The sequence below is a fragment of the Podarcis vaucheri genome (genome assembly GCF_965113315.1).
Source record: "Podarcis vaucheri genome assembly, chromosome: 7".
Lineage (NCBI taxonomy): Eukaryota > Metazoa > Chordata > Lepidosauria > Squamata > Lacertidae > Podarcis > Podarcis vaucheri.
Genome location: NC_138765.1, coordinates 2,717,598 through 2,736,376, shown reverse-complemented (window position 1 = coordinate 2,736,376; position 18,779 = coordinate 2,717,598). Strand labels below are relative to the sequence as shown.

The 18,779-nt window shown below is 48.3% G+C and overlaps 1 protein-coding gene across 1 annotated transcript in view; it reads right to left on the bottom strand.

The window, feature by feature from the left end:
* Positions 1–239: 239 nt before the first annotated feature.
* The window catches only part of LOC309536955 (synaptosomal-associated protein 25-like), a 49,716-nt gene continuing 31,176 nt past the window's right edge, over positions 240–18,779 (bottom strand). The window contains exons 2-8 of the mRNA XM_082231372.1: positions 13,731–13,867; positions 11,166–11,207; positions 10,297–10,345; positions 7,429–7,546; positions 7,194–7,313; positions 5,391–5,535; positions 240–1,729 (exon numbers count right to left, since the gene is read on the bottom strand). Of these exons, the coding sequence (XP_082087498.1) occupies positions 1,661–1,729; positions 5,391–5,535; positions 7,194–7,313; positions 7,429–7,546; positions 10,297–10,345; positions 11,166–11,207; positions 13,731–13,802 (615 nt within the window). The 5' untranslated portion in view covers positions 13,803–13,867 and the 3' untranslated portion in view covers positions 240–1,660. The remainder of the gene's footprint in view (positions 1,730–5,390; positions 5,536–7,193; positions 7,314–7,428; positions 7,547–10,296; positions 10,346–11,165; positions 11,208–13,730; positions 13,868–18,779) is intronic.

Sequence of the window (18,779 nt, the reverse complement as noted above, 5' to 3'; positions counted from 1 at the left end):
GCTCTCAAGCCAGGTGTCACCCATCTTGTATTTGTGCCTCTCATTTTTTTTGCCCAAGTGCAATACTTTACATTTCTCCCTGTTAAAATTCATCTTGTTTGTTTTGGCCCAGTTCTCTAATCTGTCAAGGTCGTTTTGAAGTGTGATCCTGTCCTCTGGGGTGTTAGCCACCCCTCCCAGTTTGGTGTCATCTGCAAATTTGATCAGGATGCCCTTGAGTCCATCATCCATTGGAGGGTGTGTAACGAAAACTATGCGGGTTTTTATTTTCATTAGGAAAGGTGGGGCTTCTCAAAACTGAAATCTTTTTAATTAATTCCAATTATATCGTGTCTCTTTAAAAGAAGAAGAAGAAGCCTGGCTCAAACCGAAATCAGAATTTAATAAAGATGCTCTGTTTACAGTCTTGTACGATAGGATTGTCACGGCCATTCATCCCCACAGTTAAAGCTTGGTTTTGGCTTGGTTTGCATGCACAAACGCAGAGAGAAATATCTGGCTTCTGAAGTTAGCAGGAACAAAGAAAGCAGCCTTAAACCCAGTCACGTGGTTGGTCCATCTATCTCAGTATAGTCTACACTGAATGGCAGCAGTGTAGTTACAGACATGACTTTCTCCCGACCCTCCCTGGAGATTCTGCCAGTGGGAACAGAACTTGGGAACTCCTGCGTGCGAAGCAGGCGGCCTACCCCGATCTGTGGCCCTCCCCCTAAAAATAAACTAAGATCCCAGTCCTCATGGTTGTGAATCAAGGGGTGCCACAGGGAGCTGCCTTACGCCAAGTCATATCATTGAACCCGGGGTCTTCTGCTTGCAAATGCTCTACCACCCAGCTACAACCCTTCCCCAGACCGAATTTGCCATAATAAATCATGAATTGAACTTATTATTGTGGGCTTTGTCCTGGACCAGTCCCAGGTTCCAAGAACAAGGAGACGCTATCTCCAGAATCTCACCAGGATCACCTGCTGAGCCTGTTCAGGGCATCTTGCGCTTCTGTTTTACGTCGTCACCATCCAACATGTCACCTAAACCTTGCGATGTGTTGTTAAGTTCTCAAGTTACGACACTCCTAACTAAACGGGCTGGACTTTTGCATCCCATCTATGGAGAACCACTGCTTTTACCCAGTGGGTGCCGATCCTTGCTTATTGAAAAATGATGCACAGGAGCAGCCCAATCCTGTGTGTGTGTGTGTGTGTGTGTGTGTGTGTGTGTGAGAGAGAGAGAGAGAGAGAGAGAGAGAGAGAGAGAGAGAAAGTTTAGCAGGAAGCAACTCCCACATTGATCAAAAGGACTTACTTTCAAATAGGATGGCAGCCATAGCCTTCCAATAAGTGGTCTTGCTCAGTGTCCCTGGGTATGTACAGAAAACAGTCTCTTGTGCAAACAGGTATAACAATTCTGCACATGGATCCAGGAGGATCGTGTCCCTTGTGTGTACAAAGGCGCTATTTCCCTACAATCCACTCTGCTCTCGTCTTTCCAGCATCCTTTTTCTATTTAGTCGCATGCAAGCTTACTCAGGAAGTGGCCGCGTCTCAAAATGGGAAACGTGATTTGGAACTGCCTTGATTTGAAACCAATCCAAATTCAGGTGGATGAAGCCGTTTCTCTAGGGGGTGGGGTGGGGAGGATAAAAGGCGGTCAGTGGGGCGGTTCAGGCATTTTTCAGCATCTTGGTAGTCTGGTTGTTGGCTGCGTTGATGCTAATCACGTTGGCGATGGCCTGAGGAGAAAAGAAGAAAGTGAGAAAACAGAGGCAGAGGCTGTTTCCAGCAGCAGGCTTGAAACTACAACTCCCATCACGCTGGCTGCTGAGCATGATGGAAGTTGTAGTCCAAAGCATGTGGAGAGCTCCAGGCACAATTCAAAGTGTTGGTGTTGACCTTGAAGGCCCTAAACAGCCTCAGCCCAGCATACCTGAAGGAGCGTCTCCACCCCCATCATTCTGCCCGGACACTGAGGTCCAGCTCCGAGGTCCTTCTGGTGGTTCCCTCCCTACAAGAAGTGAGGTTAGAGGGAACCAGGCAAAGGGCCTTCTCAGTGGTGGCCCCCACCCTGTGGAACGCCCTTCCAGCAGATGCCAAAGAGATAAACAACTCCCTGACATTCAGAAGACATCTTAAGGCAGCCCTGTTCAGGGAAGTTTTTAATGTATGGCATATTAGTGTATTTTTGGTCTTTGTGGAAGCCGCCCAGAGTGGCTGTGGAAACCCAGCCAGATGGGCGGGGTACAAATAATAAATTACTATATATATTATTATTATTATTATTATTAAAGGCTGCCTTAAGGGAATCACATGTTGTGTGAAGAGTTTTCCCTCACCTATACTAACACTACCACAACGTGTTCCAACCCCCTGACCATTTCATCCTTTACTGAATCATAGAATCATAGAGTTGGAAGAGACCACAAGGGCCATTGAGTCCAACCCCCTGCCAAGCAGGAAACACCATCAGAGCACTCCTGACATATGGTTGTCAAGCCTCTGCTTAAAGACCTCCAAAATAGGAGACTCCACCACACTCCTTGGCAGCAAATTCCACTGTCAAACAGCTCTTACTGTCAGGAAGTTCTTCCTAATGTTTAGGTGGAATCTTCTTTCTTGTAGTTTGGATCCATTGCTCCGTGTCCGCTTCTCCGGAGCAGCAGAAAACAACCTTTCTCCCTCCTCTATGTGACATCCTTTTATATATTTGAACATGGCTATCATATCACCCCTTAACCTCCTCTTCTCCAGGCTAAACATGCCCAGCTCCCTTAGCCGTTCCTCATAAGGCATCGTTTCCAGGCCTTTGACCATTTTGGTTGCCCTCCTCTGGACACGTTCCAGTTTGTCAGTGTCCTTCTTGAATTGTGGTGCCCAGAACTGGACACAGTACTAGATGCTATACTCCTATTGATGCAGCCCAGAATTGCATTGGCTTTTTTAGCTGCCGCGTCACACTGTTGGCTCATGTCAAGTTTGTGGTCAACCAAGACTCCTAGATCCTTTTCACATGTACTGCTCTCAAGTCAGGTGTCACCCATCTTGTATTTGTGCCTCTCATTTTTTTTTTGCCCAAGTGCAATACTTTACATTTCTCCCTGTTAAAATTCATCTTGTTTGTTTTGGCCCAGTTCTCTAATCTGTCAAGCTCTGTATTACCCCTTTGTTCATTTTTAAAAAAAAAACTCTGGGGCAACCAAAACGGTACACAGGATTCTATATGAAGGTGTTAACTAGAACGATATTTCCAAAGGAAGCAAAGTCACAGATCCTCCTGCTAGTGGATCCGGAAATAGTCAGAGTGGGCTGTAACATAAGCAGTCAAGTACAACACTTCCTGTTTGCCCGGAGTGGACACACACAGGGGGATGTTACTGCAGCCAGGAGGACTTCCTGTCACACCTGGTCTGGAGCATCCAGATGGACGGGCATTGACCAGGTGGATGGGCATGACCCTGTGAGTCCCTGTAAACGGGCCAGTCACGCAGCCATATCTCTCTCTCTCTCGACCCGGACCCTTTTGCTGCTTTAGAATCATAGAATCATAGAATCATAGAATCATAAGAGTTGGAAGAGACCACAAGGGCCATCGAGTCCAACCCCCTGCCAAGCAGGAAACACCATCAGAGCACTCCTGACATATGGTTGTCAAGCCTCTGCTTAAAGACCTCCAAAAGAGGAGACTCCACCACACTCCTTGGCAGCAAATTCCACTGTCGAACAGCTCTTACTGTCAGGAAGTTCTTCCTAATGTTTAGGTGGAATCTTCTTTCTTGTAGTTTGGATCCATTGCTCCGTGTCCGCTTCTCTGGAGCAGCAGAAAACAACCTTTCTCCCTCCTCTATGTGGCATCCTTTTATATATTGGAACATGGCTATCATATCACCCCTTAACCTCCTCTTCTCCAGGCTAAACATGCCCAGCTCCCTTAGTCGTTCCTCATAAGGCATCGTTTCCAGGCCTTTGACCATTTTGGTTGCCCTCCTCTGGACACGTTCCAGTTTGCCAGTGTCCTTCTTGAATTGTGGTGCCCAGAACTGGACACAGTACTCCAGGTGAGGTCTGACCAGAGCAGAATACAGTGGCACTATTACTTCCCTTGATCTAGATGCTATACTCCTATTGATGCAGCCCAGAATTGCATTGGCTTTTTTAGCTGCCGCGTCACACTGTTGGCTCATGTCAAGTTTGTGGTCAACCAAGACTCCTAGATCCTTTTCACATGTACTGCTCTCAAGCCAGGTGTCCCCCATCTTGTATTTTTGCCTCTCATTTTTTTTGCCCAAGTGCAATACTTTACATTTCTCCCTGTTAAAATTCATCTTGTTTGTTTTTGCCCAGTTCTCTAATCTGTCAAGGTCGTTTTGAAGTGTGATCCTGTCCTCTGGGGTGTTAGCCACCCTTCCCAGTTTGGAGTCATCTTTCTTCTGATACTGGTGTCTTTTGCTGTCTTCTGGCTCTCAGCCAGCAGCACATGGGCTGAGTCCCCATATGGGGCGAACTCAAACCCTTTCCCGTAACTACAAGCGAAAGCCTGCCTTTAAGGAACCTACTGTGAACTGAATGTAAGTAAACTTCTTGTTATTCTGAATAGAAGGCTGTTGTTTCTTTATTATTTTAAAGAGGGAGCAAAGGGGGAATTTACCAGGAATAATCCAACCCGGACAAGCCAGACTGGATTGCTTAAGTAAAGAGATTCAAACGAATCTACCAACTAGCTTCTTGCAATATACTGGGGAATGCACTCTGCTACTGACTCACAAGCATGAGTGAGGAAGGATAATAAATAATAATAATAATAATAATAATAATAATAATAATAATAATAAATAATAATTTATTATTTATACCCTGCCCATCTGGCTGGGCTTCCCCAGCCACTCTGGGCGGCTTCCAACAAAATATTAAAATACCGTAATACATCAAACATTAAAAGCTTCCCGAAACAGGGCTGCCTTCAGATGTCTTCTAAAAGTCTGGTAGTTGTTGTTCTCTTTGACATCTGATGGGAGGGCGTTCCACAGGGAGGGCGCCACCACCAAGAAGGCCCTCTGCCTGGTTCCATGTAACCTCACTTCTTGCAATGAGGGAACCACCAGAAGGCCCTCGGAGCTGGACCTCAGCGTCCGGGCAGAATGATGTGGGTGGAGACGCTCCTTCAGGTATACTTAATCAATATATCCTCTCCTACATCCACAACATTCCCACAGAGTGGCGCGCTCAAAATATGTGCATATACAAACCCTCCCTAACGTGGTGTCTTCCAGTTGTGCACGTTGGGTGCAGAATTTGGAATTTTAAACTTTTTATTTAAAAAAAAAATCACGTTATGTTCTACCGTATATGTTCTCTGCCCTGGCCCATCTTGTGAGGTGGGGGGGGGGGAGCATCGCTCACCTTTTCCTTAATGCTGTCCACCTGCTTGCTCTGGACGTCGATTTCGTTGCTCATGTCCACTGCCATGCTGCGAAGGTTGCTCAGCATGCTGTCCACCTGCGTCAGGTTCTGTTCCATCTCTTCTTCTACGTCGTCTTTTGTTATCCTGAGCAAAACGCACAAAGAAGGTAAGAGCCTGGGTGCTGGATCAGGCCAAAGGCTCCTCATAGTCCATCATCCTTTCCTTGGAGTGGCCAAGAACAAGTTCGAGAACTAAGTTACAGATAGGTAGCCGTGTTGGTCTGTCATAATCAAAATAAAAAAATTCCTTCCAGTGGCACCTTAAAGACCAACTAAGTTAGTTCTTGGTATGCGCTTTCGTGTGCATGCACACTTCTTCAGATACACTGAAACAGAAGTTGCCAGACCCTTCTATATAGTGAGAAGGTGGGGAGGGGTATTACTCAGAAGGGTGGTGGGAATGGGAGATTGGCAGATGGCTGAGATGAGCCTGTTGACGACTCTTAACGACTGCAATAGGTCTTACAGGAAAAGGCAAGGGGTGAGAAGGTGAGAAATGGCTTAGTCATGTATAATGAGATAAGAATCCAATGTCTTTGTTCAGACCAGGTCTCTCCATGGTTTTAAGTTTGGTAATGAGTTGCAATTCAGCAGCTTCTCTTTCCAGTCTATTTCTGAAGTTCCTTTGTAGTAAAACAGCTACTTTGAGATCTTGTATAGAATGTCCTGGGAGATTGAAGTATTCTCCTACTGGTTTCTCTGTTTTGTGATTCTTGATGTCAGAGGCTCATCTCAGCTATCTGCCAATCTTCCATTCCCACCACCCTTCTGAGTAACACCCCTCCCCACCTTCTCACTATATAGAAGGATCTGGCAACTTCTGTTTCAGTGTATCTGAAGAAGTGTGCATGCACACGAAAGCTCATACCAAGAACTAACTTAGTTGGTCTTTAAGGTGCCACTGGAAGGATTTTTTTTATTTCGAGAAGTAAGTTTTCAATCCGGGAAAATAAAAGGTGTGATTTGGCTGTGGAAGGTCACGATGGCCACGATGTTATTATTAGGGTTTTGTTTTGTTTTGTTGTAACCATCATGGTCATATCAACCACAGAATAAAAATACGTAGGCTAAGAATACTTTGCAAGACCCATGCTCCTAATTTCTCTTTGTAGCCAGCTAGGAAGTAATTATACAAAGTTATTTTTAAAAGTCCAGTTACGTTAGGGCTCAGAGGAATGAGCTACTAATTAAAGTACTCAAAGCCTCTCAAAGTAAAGAGACACAAAGATTTCGGAAGCTTATCAGTAATACTTCTTTTAAAAGCATCAACCAAGACACAGCTTCACATTTACCAAGAATTATAATCTACAGGCTAAAAATGTTTAAATACAAAAGGATGAAGGAATGCATACATTGAAATCGTCCAATTAAATATTTAAATCACCTGGTTAAATCTTGGCCAATCACCATATTATTATTTCTACTGCCACCATGGATTTATTAACTGCCTTTATGCATAAGAGAATTAAAAGCACAAAACCCTAACAGGTGGGATGCTTGTTATATCCACCCATTTATCCAGCTGGAACAAAAACGCCTTTTGACCGTTTCCGGAAAAGGCAGAGAGCGGCTGCCTTTCTCAACAGGAATGCTATTCCACGGAATGGGGCAGCCACAGAAAAGGCCCTGCTCCCAGTGACTTCTGACACCTTTGGCGCTGGCAGGAGAAACTCTCCTGGAGGCTGCAGAGATCTCCTGGTTGTGCCAAGTGGTCTTGGAAGAGAAGATCTCCCCACTCCTTACCTCTGGATGAAGGGTCCACTCATGACCATCTGGTTTCCATCGGCCACCACACAGGGTTGTCGAGAGACCACCTGGCCGTTGCTGGCCTTGGTGGCCTCCAAGTCTTTTATGTTCTTTAACCTACGTTTCAAAAGAACAGATGTTCAGGCAGGAGTTCAACCTGCAACATACTTTGCTCTCATCCAAAACAAGGAGAGAGAGGCGTCCCTGGCGCTTGCACGGCCCGGGGACTTACTTTGCGCAGGGGCAGACGAAGAGGCCGCAACATTTCGCCATGTCCGTGAGGTTCTTCTCAGCCTCCTTCATGTCTTGGATGATCTGGTCCAATCCGTCCTCAATCCGGTCCAGCTGCTCTGAGGAAGGGGAAAGGGAAGGGGAGACAGCAGAGACACTCAGGAACCTGCAAACATTATGCACGGCCCTCTCTGAACAGGCAGGATGAGTCTCACAGGTGTTGCAAGATTGTGGAGAGGAGCGGCCAGTTTCTCATGCTCCCTTGAGGGATGTCGGCTGGTTTTCAAATCTCCCCTCCAATAATAATAATAATAATAATAAATTTTATTTATACCCCGCCCTCCCCGGCCAGAGCTGGGCTCAGCGTGGCTAACATCAATAAAATTTCAGTAAAAACATAACAAGGAAAAAAGAAAAAGGAAAAAAAAAACCATTTAAAATACAGGTTAAAATGCAATTTAAAATGCAGCCTCATTTTAAAAGTAGTCCATAGATTAAAACCGTAAGGGGAGGGAAAACATAAGGGTCCGACTGAGTCCAAACCAAAGGCCAGGCGGAACAGCTCCGTCTTGCAGGCCCTGCGGAAAGATGTCAAGTCCCGCAGGGCCCTGGTCTCTTGGGACAGAGCGTTCCACCAAGTCGGGGCCAGTACCGAAAAGGCCCTGGCCCTAGTTGAAACCAATCTAACCACCTTGTGACCTGGGACCTCCAAAGTGTTGTTATTTGTGTACCTTAAGGTCCTCCGCGGGGCAGACCAGGAGAAGCGGTCTCTTAGGTACGAGGGTCCTGGGCCGCATAGGGCTTTAAAGGTTAAAACCAGCACCTTGAACCTGATCCTGTACTCCACCGGGAGCCAGTGCAGCTGGTGTAGCACCGGGTGAATGTGATCCCGCAGTGAGGACCCCGTAAGGAGTCTCACCGCGGCATCCTGCACCCGCTGGAGTTTCTGGGTCAGTCTCAAGGGCAGCCCCACGTAGAGCGAGTTACAATAATCAAGCCTGGAGGACCATCGCATGGATCACTGTGGCCAGATCAGGGCTGCTAATCCCCATGTTACACCCCCTCCCCAAACTACATCACGCATACATCAGGAAAGGGGAGGTCTGATGGCAGTAATCTGAGCATCCTGGACCCTGCCCCATAGTTCCCCTTGCCCTCCACCCAGACCCATCAAGTGGAACAAAAGAGATCTTTACATTTCCCTGTTTCCCAGCCAAGTGAATCCCACCCTTTTGTCTTCATCTAGGTTTGTTATTTCTGGAATGGCTACCTGTCTGGCACTCAGGTATCAGGATGCCAGGGATTATCCCTCAGGCAGAGGGGCTGCTGAGGAGCTGAGCTCACATGTCTAGATGAATTTCTGAAGTTTTCCCAGTGAGCCAGTACACAGATACATTTATCAGTGAATTCTTACATTTGATATTGTGCAGCAAAGGCCCTTGAAATAGATAGGAAGAAACTGTGATGAAGTGTTTTGTGGAGACAAATCACAAAAGTCACAAAAGCAATTGTGCTGGTTTTGGTAGTGGGCTGCATGTGGATGATATCTGCAGGAGGGGCAACCCCCCCAAAACTATACATAAATTCCTGCAAAACTACCACTAGGGGGTGGCCCTGTCATTCAGATTCCTCCTGCTCCTCAATCTGAGTGCTGCCCCTTGTAGAAGAAGGATGGGGATAGGGAAAACTAGAATTAGTTGCCTCTGCTTGTTATTGACTTTGGCGCCCCCTACTGCTGGCCTCCCTCCCTTCTACCCAACCAGTCCCCAGCGACTGAAAGCAAGCTAGCATTTCTCCTCAAGGTGCATATTTTCTGCTGGCAAGAATTAACACATTTTTCGCTCCATAAGACACACTTTTCTCCTCCATAAAAGTCAGGGGAAATGTCTGCGGGTCTTATGGAGTGAATGTGTGGTCAATTGCTGGCTCCCTTTCTGGCCCTGCCCCTTTGCCCAGGCCTCCATTGTTGAATGTTCTGCAAGTGACTGGCTGATTAGATTATCTGTCTGGAAACTGTAGAAACTGCTCCCTTTCCTTTCCTTAAGAAGCTGCAGAACTGGGAGTTGAACCCCATAAAAACAGGATTTTTTCCCTTTGCAAAGTAAGCTCAACAACTTTGAGCTGATCTCAAAAAACCGGGGCTTTCCCCCTTTCCCACTCTAAAAACTAGGTGCATATTATGGTCAGGTGCGCCTTATGGAGCAAACGGTGCGTCTTATGGAGTGAAAAATACGGTATTTTCTGTCCCGTGGAGCCACACTCAAAAAGAGTATTTCCCTCCCACTTTCTGAAGTGGTACCCGTTCATTCTGAAGTGGTACCCAGGCATGTTTAGCCTGGAGAAGAGGAGGTTAAGGGGTGATATGATAGGCCATGTTCAAATATATAAAAGGATGTCATATAGAGGAGGGAGAAAGGTTGTTTTCTGCTGCTCCAGAGAAGCGGACACGGAGCAATGGATCCAAACTACAAGAAAGAAGATTCCACCTAAACATTAGGAAGAACTTCCTGACAGTAAGAGCTGTTCGACAGTGGAATTTGCTGCCAAGGAGTGTGGTGGAGTCTCCTACTTTGGAGGTCTTTAAGCAGAGGCTTGACAACCATATGTCAGGAGTGCTCTGATGGTGTTTCCTGCTTGGCAGGGGGTTGGACCCGATGGCCCTTGTGGTCTCTTCCAACTCTAGGATTCTATGATTCATTCTGGCACCTTATTCTGCTGCTGTGTGCATTCAAGCCAATCCCAGGGGGTTTTAAGACCGGTCAGCCAACCCACAGAGGACTTTAATTATAGCAACTGCAAACGCAGAACCAGAACACAGCTAACACCTCCAGGGTCTGCAAGTGATCTGCCGTGAAGCCAGAAGCCTTACCTCCCTGGTCGTCCAGCATGACCAAAGTTCGAATTCCGGCATCTTTGCTCTGTTGGAAAGGAGAGGTGGGGAGAGAAGAGAAGAACGTTACACATCTCTTGGGATTCTGCAAGATTTATGGGGCCCGATGTTGCTCACGTGAGAGCTAGGGATCGAAAGTAACGAAGGGCACATTCACACCAGGTTTCTAGTCTTCATGCATGTGTCCAAAAGGAAAAACAACCGCAATTTGAGAACTCTCTGCAAAAGGCTTGCAAAGCAGAATGGGCAGGTTGTTAAAGAACGTCATCCCATCATCCTCAGGTCACTTTTGCAACACACATTTAATAATAATAATAATAATAATAATAATAATAATAATAATAATAATAATTTATTACTTATACCCCGCCCATCCTGTTAGGTTTCCCCAGCCACTCTGGGCGGCTTCCAACAGGAGATTAAAAATACATTTCAAGCGCTATGGGGCCACTTTAAACAGTCCAGCCTTCGCTTATGTATTCAGTGGTCTCTGTTTGCCTGAGCTGGAGTCTGGACTAAGGATTCTGAGCTCCTGTGTTCTGATTCGATACATGATATCCAATCACAGAAAGCCTCTGCCATTGGCCTTTGAACTCTGAGTCATGATTCGCAGCTTGGAAGTTTAGACAGCCAATCACGTTGGGAGTGGGCATGGCCCAGGCCTTCAGAAACGTATATAAGCAGTTGCTTTCTCCCTGTCGCCCAGTTCTGTTAGTTCCATAAAGGTTCTTGCTGTTATCGCTGTGTCTTCCCTCGTGGGAAGCTTCCCCCAAAGAATCCTGGGATCTGTAGTTGCATAAGGGTGCGGAGAGCTGTTGAGTTCTCTGTGAAGAGGGGCTGTTTCTTACCTCATCGACCAGCTGCAACATCCTCCTGGTGCTCTCCAAAGCCTGAAGTGAAGATAAAAAAAGAGCAGGAAATTGAATACAGTGGTGCCTCGCAAGACGAAATTAATTCGTTCCGCAAGTTTTTTCTTCTTGCGAGTTTTTCGTCTTGCGAAGCACGGTTTCCCATAGGAACGCATTGAAAATCAATTAATGCGTTCCTATGGAAACCGCTTGCCAGGCTGGCGGTGCGGAGAAGGGCTTTTCTCCCCACCGCAAGCCTTCAGGACAGGTACGGGAACAGAGGGGAAGGGGCGCAGCGCTTCTTCTCTGTTCCCGGGGCTTGCGGTGGGAGGAGGGTTTTTCCTCCCCACCGCCAACATTCAGAACAGCATTCTGAATGTTGGCAGTGGGAAGGAAAACCCTCCTCCCACCGCAAGTCTTCAGGACAGCCATCCGAAGGCTGGCGCGGGGAGAAGGGCTTTCCGCCCCACCGCCAGCCTTCGGAGCAGTCTTCCGAAGGCTGGCGCGGGGAGAAGGGCTTTTCTCCCCACCGCCAGCCTTCGGAGGAGCCATCCGAAGGCTGGTGCGGGGAGAAGGGCTTTCCGCCCCACCGCCAGCCTTCGGAGCAGCCTTCCGAAGGCTGGCACGGGGAGAAGGGCTTTTCTCCCCACCGCCAGCCTTCGGAGGAGCCTTCCGAAGGCTGGCTCGGGGAGAAGGGCTTTTCTCCCCACCGCCAGCCTTCGGAGGAGGTCCGAGGACAGTGGGGAAGACACACTGCGCTTCCCCGCTGTCCCGGAGATTTCCCTATGGGCTTTCGTCTTGTGAAGGAAGCCCATAGGGAAATTCGTTTTGCGAAGCGCCTCCAAAACGGAAAACCCTTTCGTCTAGCGGGTTTTCCGTCTTGCAAGGTGTTCGTCTTGCGGGGTACCACTGTATTATTGATTTATAGATTCATAGCAGGAATCACAGCTCTGGGAAGCTCTGAAGGTGGCGCTGATGGGAGTTGTAGCGCAGCACCTCTCAAGGTTAGCAAAACCTGCTTTTGTCCTTTTAAAAGCCACCTCAGTCAGAAGCCAACACAACCCATAACGGAGGCAAGTTCTGTAAGTTAATTATGCACTCTGTGAAGAAATTACTTTCTCAAGCCTGTCTTAAGCCAGCCAGACTTTTCATTGAGTAACCCCAATAAAACTGCACATCCTTTCATGCCACCAACACCCACCCACCTTGGGGAAAAACGAAACAAAACACCATTTGGCAGTGCAACGCACGCTAAAGCAAATTAGTTCCATAGTTGGAATCTGTCTCATTTGCATAAGTATTCTTGTAGCCGTTTTGCAAGAACGAGAATTGTTCTTCAGAACAAAGCCAGCTTCCTTGCAATTATATCTCTGGCCTATTTGGGCAGGAATGCCAAGCTGGGTTTGTAGGGTGGGGGGGGCAGTGTGATGGCCTGGGATTCAGACTCGGAGGCTGAACCTGAGGGATCCCAGCTTGCACAGGAGTCCCCACCTCCAGAACCAGCTGAGCCGGGGCTGGGGCCTGAGCCTGAAGGGTCCTCACCTGTGCGGGGTCCTCAGGTGCAGGCACCAGCTGAGTCTGCTCTGGCTCTGGAGGTGATGGAGGACCCATTACCTGCAGGTGCTCCACTCTCAGCCCTGTCAGGGGAAGCTGAGGTCGCCTCTGGGTCCAGTAACCCTCCAGCCTCTCCTGAGCTGCAGAGGCTCAGGGCAGAGAGGCGGAGGGAACTAAGTTCTCGCAGGAGGAGTGCTCACCTCCAGGGCAGGAGAGGCGAGTCACCTGTGGACCGGGGCCACCCTATGCCTTGGGGCAGATAAAAGCCGGCCAGCCCCAGTCCCAGGTTGCAGGAGCAACATCGTTGGTAGCCCATTCCTGCCTGCACCCTGTTCTGCTCTTCTGCCAGAGTTCCTGACCTCACCCGACTCCCCGCCTTGGACCCAGATTCAGCTTTGACGGACAGCCTCCATACCGCACCCTCAACCTCGGACTGGACTCGGACCTCGCCACACGGTTAACCCTCGGGACCAGCACAGGCAGAAGGTTTCTCCAGATTGTAGACTGGGACACAGTCAGGCTGCTGCTAAAGTAAACCGGGAGCAATTTAAGGCCGGAGGAGGCCATTTTTTCCAGAAGAGGAAGCTACTAACTAAAGGTGCAATAGCCCCGCCAAGTCTTAACAGTCGTTTGCCAGTCCACACAGAGCAGCTGAGCATGGCAACTGCATTTTATGTGTGGGGATTGTTGTGAGAGCAAATTGCCACAGATCAGAAAGGATGTGGGAGAACAAGGCAGAAGATATTGAAGGCAACAGGGTGGCAGCGACGCCAGCTGGATTCGCCGCAAATCATCAATGAACAAAGGGTATCATTTCCTGGCAGGAGAAATAGTGTACAGTCGACCCAGGCGAGACTGGGAATAAACTGGTTCTGGGTTGAAATCAGCTCATAGGAGGGGGGTTGCCTTCCCAATTCCCTTTCTCCCCACCCCTCTGGGCAATACCAGGAGCACTTTTATAAGGAAAAGGGGAATCTGGCTGGTAGAGGCAAAAAAAAGAATTCTCCCGACCTCATTGTTGACCTGGTGGATGCGCTGTTCAAGGTCTTCCGGCTCCGAACCCACCACGCCGTTGGCCGCCATCTTGGGATCTTTTGGGAAAGAACCAAGGGGGACGTTTTTCCTTGTATGGATAAATCCACGGTCTCCTACAGAATAAGACAGAATAATAATAATAATAATAATAATAATAATAATAATAATAATAATAAATTTTATTTACACCCCACCCTCCCTGGCCAAAGCCAGGCTCAGGGTGGCTAACACCAGTAAAAATTACAGTAAAAACATAATGGGGGGGGAGAGAGAAAAACCCAATTTAAAATACATGTTAAAATGCAATTTAAAATGCAGCCTCATTTTAATAGTAGCCCATAGATGACATAAGGGACGCGGGTGGCGCTCTGGGTTAAACCACAGAGCCGAGGGCTTGCCAATTAGAAGGTCGGCGGTTCGAATCCCCGCAACGGGGTGAGCTCCCGTCGCTCGGTCCCTGCTCCTGCCAACCTAGCAGTTCCCGGCAGGAAGGTAAACAGCGTTTCTGTGCGCTGCTCTGGTTCGCCAGAAGCGGCTTAGTCCTGCTGGCCACAAGACCCGGAAGCTGTACACCGGCTCCCTCGGCCAATAAAGCGAGATGAGCGTCGCAACCCCAGAGTCGGCCACGACTGGACCTAATGGTCAGGGGTCCCTTTACCTTTATAGATCACATAAAGGGAGGGAAACATAGGGTCAGACCAAACGAAAGGCCAGGCAGAACAGCTCTGTCTTAAAGGCTCTGTGGAAAGAAATCAGATCCCGCAGGGCCCTGGTCTCTTGTGACAGAGCGTTCCACCAGACTGGGGCCAGTGTTGAAAAGGCCCTGGCTCTGGCTGAGGCTAATCTGACTCCCTTTCCTCTTCAAAGAGAAGGAAACACCCGGTTTGAGAGATCACAGGTGCCCAGTCATATATCGTTTCACATAGTGGTCACCCCACGAGCCAGAAGGAACCCCCACGATCCTTTCCGAATAGCAAAGCATTCTGGGGCTAACCCACAATCCTCTGGGGCATGACTCCAAGTGATCAAGCAGCAGAGTCCAAGCAGCCGCTGCTGGGGACTGGTGGATCTGTCGATTCCAAGTTCTCTCTTTTCCTGATGTTAAACCAGTCTTCCTCTACCTCGGCCCTCCAGATGTTTTTGGGACTACAACTCCCATGATCCCTAGCTAGCAGGACCAGTGGTCTGGGATGGTGGGAATTGTAGTCTCAAAACATCTGGAGGGCTGAGTTTGAGGAAGCCTGCGTTAAAGTGAGTTCTCCCCATATCCACCTCAGTCTGCAAATGCATTCATTTTCACCACCATCCCTAGCCACCTTCAGGAATCTGAACAAGCAGACCCTTCATAGACTCTTAGAATGGGAAGGGACCCCTGGGGTCATCTAGTCCAACCCCCTGAAATGCAGGAATCTCAGTTAAAGCATCCATGACAGATGGCTGTCTAACCTCTGCTTAAAAACCTTCCAGGAAGGAGAGGCCAGCACCTGCCAAGGGAGTCTGTCCCTTGGGGTGACTAGTCCAACCAACATAGAATAGACTAGAAATAGAAATACTTTATTGTCACGGTGGCGCTGTGAGTTAAACCACAGAGCCTAGGACTTGCCGATCAGAAGGTCGGCGGTTCGAATCCCCGTGACGGGGTGAGCTCCTATTGCTCAGTCCCTGCTCCTGCCAACCTAGCAGTTCGAAAGCACGTCAAAGTGCAAGTAGATAAATAGGTACCACTCCGGCGGGAAGGTAAACGGCATTTCCGTGCGCTGCTCTGGTTCGCCAGAAGCGGCTTAGTCCTGCTGGCCACATGACCCAGAAGCTGTATGCCGGCTCCCTCAGCCAATAAAGCGAGATGTGCGCCGCAACCCCAGAGTTGGCCACGACTGGACCTAATGGTCAGGGGTCCCTTTACCTTTACCACCTGTTTACAGTGAGATTAAACAGCCCCCCTCCCAATCTCTCAGTCCTTGTTACACTCTGTGTGTTGGTGCGGCTTATCATGCTTCTATATCTCTTGCCCAAGGAGATAATCTGAAACAGTCAGATTATCCGGGATCACTGTCCTACGTTGTTATTTACTTACTACTTCGGCACCATGAATGCCTAAAAAAAGTTTCACCGCTTAGCCCACAGGAGACCATCTATTGCTTCTTTCAACCATAGACTTATACTTCTACGGACTTTCAAAGATTGACAGATGTGTGTTCATTTGATTTCAATATTAGAGAATTTACAAGTGTACACATTTTGTTTTTGTTGTACTAAATCATGTATATTGTTGCAGGAAACACCCCCCCCCCCCAATCATTCAGTTTGTACAAACTCCACACACACACACACACACACACACACACACACACACACGACAAACGCGACACTTCTGTTATAAATTCATAGAAAATCAACCATACATCGGATTTGCACTGTTCCACTTTTATTTTACTCCATGAAGGAAAGACTACAAAATGGGGAAGGTTTGATACAGGGCAGCCATAATCCCTTGAGCATACCAGCACATACACAGGAGCCCTGCCCAGTCGCTATGCCAACCCCGATGGTCCCAGACAGAAGACCATCAAGGTCACAAAGAACTTGCATATGGGAGTGGATTCAGCATGGACTGGAACAAAGGACAATGATCAGCTCTTCCCTCTGGGGGCAGGAAACTGCCAGCTCCCCTTTGTCACCTGGAAAGTATTCATGGGGAGGGGGAAAGGGGGAACCAGGCAGGTGACAGGACACTCAGGTTACCACCACAACTCCTCCCTCAACCCCTCCTTTCTGTGATGTAGTTGTGATGTAGTCTTAGGGGTGTAGTTTGGGGGATTAGTAACTAATAAAAGTTGGGGTCTTCTTTTGTTCTGGTCTTCCATCTTGCTTCATCTTGTTGTGGGTGGGAGTCCTGTCGCGACAGTTTCCAATAAAGGCCAAGTCTACAGGCTGCTGTTTTGCTCCAAATTGTCCTGGTTGGTGTCTTTGTTTTTTGTCCAAGGGAGCCCTCGGAATCCTCCGTTATTATGCAATAAGAATTGCAGTGCTATCTACTGGTCTTCGTGTTGCTTGTATTGCTTGTTGTGTGGTGAGCTTGTCGGCTGGCAGACAGCAAAGCAACAAGGCAGCTTTTAGGGTGGAAGCTACTAACTAATCATGTGTTAACAATATTTTGCCAGCCAACACAGAGCAGGTTTGCAATTGCATACAACAAGACAGCCGGCACGGTGTCCCAGAACCGCACTGTACCGCAGTCTACTCCTTGGGCTCTGCCATTTTGTCACACGCCTTGCGAATATCCCTGGGGAGGGTGGACGGAACCAGCCATAACTCCAGCCCCCACCTCCTCCGTCGGGCGATATGATTCTTCATCCTCTTCCCCCGAAGAAGCCGTATAATTATCGCGCTTGAAAAGTGCAGCTGTTTGCTATTTGGGAGCTGAGAAACAGCCGCCCACCCACCCCCTCTCTCCCCCCCCCCGAAAGACCTTCCCGGGCTCCCACCTTCTGCTGCACGGCTCTGCCTGCAAAATTCGTGCAAATTAAAAATAGAGGCTTTGTGTGTGTTTTGTGCTTTTGAACAAAGCGAGAGAGAAAGGAGGGGGCAGAGGTGTAGCTGCGGCAGCAAAAACTTTTTTCCCAAGCTGACAGCAAAAGAAAAAAGGAGGTAGAGGGTGGGTTGGATGGGAATAAAAGCGGTTTAGGAATGATTCACAGAAAGAGAGGAATATACCCTTTTGATTGTGCTCTCTTGATGATTTGCACTCTTGATGGTATCAAAGTGACCAGTTAGTTTCTGGGCTCAGTTCAAAGTGGGGGTTTTTTGCCCTAGAAAATATTTTGTGGCTCAGGACCCCAATACCTCAAGAACTTCCTCTCCCCCCAGGAACCATCCCTGCTGTCCATGGAGGTGCAGGTCCATTCTGTGTCCAGGGCAGCTGTCTACCAGCTCTATCTGGTACGCAGGATGAGACCCTACCTGCCCGTGAACTGCCTCGCCAAAGTGGTGCATGCTCTGGTTATCTCCCGCTTGGACTACTGCAATGCACTCTACGTGGGGCTCCCTTTGAAGGTGACCCGGAAACTACAATTAATCCAGAATGTGGCAGCTAGACTGGTGACTGGGAGCGGCCGCCGAGACCACATAACACCAGTCCTGAAAGACCTACACTGGCTCCCAGGACGTTTCAGAGCACGATTCAAAGTGTTGGTGCTGACCCTGAAAGCCCTAAATGGCCTCATAGAATCATAGAGTTGGAAGAGACCACAAGGGCCATCGAGTCCAACCCCCTGCCAAGCAGGAAACACCATCAGAGCACTCCTGACATATGGTTGTCAAGCCTCTGCTTAAAGACCTCCAAAGAAGGAGACTCCACCACACTCATTGGCAGCAAATTCCACTGTCGAAATCCTGCAGAGATGCTGCCAGCCAGTGTTGGCAATATTGCACTGTATTACCAACCTTACTGTCTGCTTGTGAAACATGGACCACTTATAAACTCCATCTCCAACTCCTTGGAAGATTCCACAAACGGTGTCTCCAAATTTTTTTGCATATCACTTGGGAAAACGGGTGAACTAATACCAGTGTACTGGAAGAAGCAAAGATCACCAGTGCTGAAACGGTGATTCTTCAACACTAACTTTGTTGGACTGGTCATGTTGTCCGAATGCCTGATGATCGTCTTCCAAAGCAACTATTCTATTCCGAACTTAAGAATGGAAAGCGTAATGCTGGTGGTCAACAAAAGAGGTTTAAAGACTGTCTCAAGGCAAATCTTTAAAAATGAAGTATAAACACCAACAATTGGGAAACTCTGGCCTGCGAGCGCTCCAGTTGGAGAACAGCCTTGACCAAAGGTGTCCTGGGCTTTGAAGACGCTCGAACTCAGGACGCAAAGGAGAAATGTGCTAAGAGGAAGGCACGCTTGGCAAATCCACACCGGGATCAACTCTCGCCCAGAAACCAATGTCCCCACTGTGGAAGGACGTGTGGATCCAGAATTGGCCTCCACAGTCACTTACGGACCGACTGTCAAAACCG